This window comes from Colletotrichum spaethianum (genome assembly GCF_022836535.1).
Source record: "Colletotrichum spaethianum MAFF 239500 DNA, contig60, whole genome shotgun sequence".
Classification (NCBI taxonomy): Eukaryota; Fungi; Ascomycota; class Sordariomycetes; order Glomerellales; family Glomerellaceae; genus Colletotrichum; species Colletotrichum spaethianum.
Window position 1 is genome coordinate 76,476 of NW_026054830.1, and position 5,043 is coordinate 81,518.

Genomic DNA, 5,043 nt, shown 5'->3' on the forward strand with positions numbered 1-5,043 from the left:
CTCGATGGACTCGTGTGATGATCTGATGATGTGGTCAGCGGAAGTAACGGCAAGACAGAGTTTCGCGCGCTCGGCTGCCGTCGGGAACGGTCCCGAGCGGCGGACCGTCAACATCCCTCTTCTGTTCGAGACGGAGGGTGATGGAACAGAGTTGGGCCAATGACCTCACCTCGTCCGGCATCCGTACCGCTTGACGGGGGACGAGAGTTCGGGGCTGTTTGGGATGCCTCGCCCCTTTAAGTTCCGAGGATCAAGCAAACGTACAGATGGAGGGGCGGTCGCAGAGATAAGGACTTCAGACTGGGGGAAGCTTCCTCCGAGGAAGAACCAGTCTGTACTGTTGGATCATGGACGTCTTTATTAAAGTTTTGGGGGTTCGGCTCCCTAGTATCTTGGATGAAAAAGTATAGACATGGCCGAAAGAGGAAGTAAAATGCAGGGACTGCCCGCTCCTATTGGTGTACCATGAGTCCTCGCCCCCCCGCGAGGAATGCAGCCACCCTCGCCCAGGTAATCCCTCCCAACAGAACAAAGAAACGCCGGCCAAGGGAACAGAGGAGCCCCAAACGCTGTACGATGGATCCCTTCCCGCATGCATACACACGACATGCTTTTTTTTTTTTTTTTGCTCCGCCCAGCTAACCTCCAAACGTGTTGATCGATACAGATTTGTTGTGCTTCCGCAGAGGCGCGGGCACCGCGGAGACGCTGAGGCGGTCGTAGGGGCTGTAGCGGACCCCTGCCTCGAGATCGCCAATGGTTTGGCTGTATACGCTCTCAATGTCGTCTAGGATGTAACTGTGTCGACTGCTTTCGCCCGACGTGTGGTCGCTTCTGCGACTGTCCCGCCCGGTTTCACCTTCCCTGTACATGCTCAGTCGGTGCTGACTCGCCGGCTCTGAGATGCTCCGGGCGTGGTAAACCCTCGGGCGACTAAAGTTGTTGGCCGCTTGGCGCCAGGCCAAGTCTATCTGTTCCCTGATGAGATCCTCGTGGGAATGCGTCCTGTCGGCCGGGCCCAAACTAGCTTCGTCGAGTTGAATGTTGATGGTGTACACCGAGCGGTTCTTCGTCACAGCCGGCAACGGCTTGTTGAGCGTTGCGTTGCTGAACCGTCTCGTTGCTGGAGATTGCAATTCTTCCGAAAGGGCTTTGGGGTCTTCTGCATTGAAGTCGTTCGAGGCCCGACTAATATCAACGGAGGCCTTGGTGGGTTTGTCCGTGAGCCCGGGGGCGCTGGTGGCCTCCGACGTGCGCAAGCTCGCGCCCATCAGCTTCGGAATGTATCTGCTGAAGAACGGCTTGGTCGAGGGTATGCTGGTGCTTATGATACCCAGGAACAGCTCAATAGAGGACACCAGCCAGTTGATCCAGGCATGCCAGCTGGCGTCTGGCTGCGAGGTCATGATCCAAGTGAAGTATGTTCGCGCCGCGCCGGCAAACGAGGCGAGGAAGCCGGCGCCAAACAGGAGGTTGACAACAATCATTTGCCTCGTGGTGAGCTTTCCGGCATAGACGACGCGTACGGTGGTAAGTGGCAGGAGAACCACCAGGAAGTCGGTGACAGTGTTGATGATGCTTGCAACCAAGAGGTGCGTGCTCTCGTTGATGCAGTTCTGCGGCTCCATCGAAAGCGTCCAGTAGAGGTTCAGGGGCCTTGCACTGTTAGTTGAGAGATGGCCAGAGGCGTTCAAGATGGACTTACCGGCACTGTAGCATAGCTACCGTCATGAAGACGACACAGTTAACCGAGATGAAGATCTGGAGCGCCATGACGAGAACCCTCAGCCTTTTCGAAGCCGCGCAGGCGATCCGGTACACCAGAACAAGCATCGAGAGCTTGGTAAAACTCGTCGCCAGGTCGAACAAGATCTGGCTGGCGAGGCCTATCTGGAGCGATCCCTCAAACATGCTCGCAGGCATATCCCATATATGCCGTCCCCAGCCGTAGAGATTCGTGGCGATCACCCCGAGGACCACGAACCCTGTAGCTGGGATAAAGGCCAGGACGATGAGGATGTCATCCCAGCCGAACGCGTTGGTAATGCGTCGACGCGTGTGGATCCGAATCGCTAGGAGGACGGCGGCGATGCCCAGGAGGCTGAGGGCGACGATCTCGTTGGCCGGGCCTCTCGTTTCGGGGTTGTCGTAACGCGGTGGTGGCCAACTGAGGAGGAATTCAAGCGGCGGGATTCTCATGTCGTTGATTGCGTGGACATGTTTGTAGACACGGGATTCGACCAGGAAGTACTGTAAACCGAAGTTGCCGGAGAAGGTTGGGGATATACACCTCGTTACTCTTCCCTTTACGGCGACAGAGGTGGTCCGAGTACACGGTAGACGAATGACGGATAGGACAGACGGGATGGGCAAATGGAGTGGATGGGCAAATAGAAGCTTTCAGCGTTGGTGACCGTGCTTGAACCGACCTACCAGATAAAGGTAATGAGAAAGCATAATGTGTGCTTGCGAAATCGCCGCAGTGATGCGAGACCCGGCCAAATATATCCTTTTCCCTTCAATGGTGGCCATCCTGGCCCGGTACCGCACTGCGGGGTGACTGGTACGACAGATGGGCGTTGGCGAGACGTTCTCATGGCCGCACTGACGGCTCGACCTGGGGATGTGGTGAAGAACCGATGTTGCTGTATCGTGTTGTCTCTCTTTGACCATTGGATCACCATGGGGCAGTGCTGCAAAGGGCACGACGGATGCTACATTGTTGACCCAACGGCATCTTGGCCGGTTGCATGTCTGTGTGAAGGGAATCGGGCAGATTTCGCGCCTTGCTTCTTTGAGTAAGCCATATTCTGGGACAGTGTCGCTATTACTCCGACAGAACCGTTGCAGGCGAGAACGGCTACCAGCCTTGCTGTTTGGTCGCGCGACTGGGGGAGACGTAGCTCTAGCCGGCCGAGGAGGCTCAACCTGACTAGCTAGTTGTGACGTTGTAGACCCAAACCGAGTGACCAGGGGTCAGATGTAGCTACCGGAGCGGGAACTGGTTACAGCTACCGAGCCAGCTGTCCAGCGAGTTTCCGATATTGGATGCTGAAGGTGTCAGGCCTTCATCCATGGTTGTAAACATTATGCGCGAGGACTGCCATCGCATCGTGGGGATGGCAGGGTAGGGCAAGGCAGGCAGGCCAGCAAGTTGTTCGACGATGTGGTTGCCTCTAAACGGCTCTCACACGGCATGGAGGCGCTGGTGGGAACGTGCGGTCGAACTCCCGATTCTGCCCCCTTGCCTGAATGTTGCAATGGTGGTGGTGGTGGTGGTGTTGCCGTTGGCGATGGTGGTGGTCGTGCAGGGTTGTGGGATGCGGGTTGCACCACGACTCAATGTGGAGGAGACATGTCTTCCTGGACGAAGATCAAAAACGTTCGTGCCGGGTGACGAAAATCGACGAGTCGTCTTCGAGGCCGTGCCACCATTTCGTTTCTCCTCCCCACTGCTGGTGGCCCTTTTACCCTTTGCTTGAGAGGGAGAGTGTTTGGAGCTTGACGGGACGCACGGGTTTTGGGTTCGTAGCGGCGCTTTGACGGCCGAGCGAGGTAGTTGTCAAACAGGACATGTCGGAAGATATTGAATACCAGGGCACCTTTTTCGGTTCCCCCCATCGAAATTTCCGACATCCTGGTTTGATTAATAGGAAACCCTATAGACAGGTCATGGTAGTCCCTCACCATGGCTTCTTGTGGTCGTAGACTACGATGATTCGGCAACTCTCAACGCTTCGGTCTGCCAGGATTCAGTCCCGATCACCTCGGATCTGGAAGTCCCATGGTCAATGACGGCCGAATGCTACCTTGTCTAACGGAATATATACACCAGGGTTGCCATTCTATGCGCACTGAAGAAGAAAAAGGCCCGAAATGGCGCATGGTGGCGTAAAATTGTGAGGTTGGCAAAGGTCTCTGGAAGCGGCTGTCAGCTGAAGCTGCGCTCTCGAAACACCGCCATCACGCATGTTCCAAACCATGTGAACTCTTAGGCCTTACCAGAACGACACCTACCATGGGGATTAGACAACTACGTTCTCGCCTTCACTCACTCGGCTCGTCTCAAGCGGCATGAAAGACGCCATTTGCTGCTCCTCGTCCGCTTCTGCTTTGAAGCCATATCCTAAGCTTTGTGCAACGTCCTCTGGGATTTGTCACCATCGGCTCATACAACAGTCGTGAACCGAAAAAAATAGAACCGCACGCCTCGTCGCCTCTTACTGCAGCCACGGCGCCGACGGTATGACCAGTATTGCTATTTCTGAGCCCTTTCCGAACCACACTGCGAGCAGGTGTTTCAATCAGCGTACGTTGACCGGGGTTCAGTTGCCCTCCGCGAATGGATTTCTCGCGCACTCGCACAGCTCGGACCCGTTGTTCCTACCGTTAGCGGACGACGCCGGGTATGGAAGAACGTCTCCAAACCCCTCCTTTTGTTCTCCCTTGGAATCACGATGCCATGATCTGCCCATGGGCTCTGGCAGGCAGAGATGCGATTGGGCCCTGAGATCAAGCCGGGGCTGTCAACCCCACGTATGTCCGGCCTGCCATCGGCTGCGCCCCCGGACGACAGAACCCGTTGCCCCCTTCTCAGCCGGCTGACTCAATCATCTACCATAACGACAGCCGACACAGGTTGATTGATTTTCCCGGAATGCTCGCTAGTTGCGATGAATACAATACGACATGACAGGCTCCGTGACTTGATGCTTTTCTAGAATGGCCAGCCGCCTCACATGACAGACGCTGCGGTATGTCGGCGCGTTTAGGACGGTCTTGAGATGACTTGTACCGCGATAGTCTGAAGAAACACCAATATAACATGGCAATCACGCTCAATGCTCTGCTCGATGATAAGACCTCCGGATCTCGAGCACAGTGCCCTCCAATATGCCTTGTTGGCCTTGGCGGCGATCCGATAAGCCAAGCCCTGTCATCCGCCTTCTTTGCTAAAGGCCACCACTCTGAAGGGTCTTCGCTGTGTCGTTTCCAGATAGCTTTTCGTCCTTGCGCGATCTGGACCTGTTCAACCGAACTGCC

General features: G+C 55.7%; 1 protein-coding gene across 1 annotated transcript; it reads right to left on the reverse strand.

Annotated features, from left to right (window-relative positions):
* Positions 1-638: 638 nt before the first annotated feature.
* On the reverse strand, positions 639-2,199 carry ColSpa_12245 (uncharacterized protein; the record flags this gene model as incomplete). Its single annotated transcript, XM_049278457.1, has 2 exons — positions 639-1,662; positions 1,706-2,199. 2 exons carry the CDS (start codon positions 2,197-2,199, stop codon positions 639-641), a joined length of 1,518 nt encoding a protein of 505 aa, XP_049134414.1.
* Between the last annotated feature and the right edge of the window lie 2,844 nt (positions 2,200-5,043).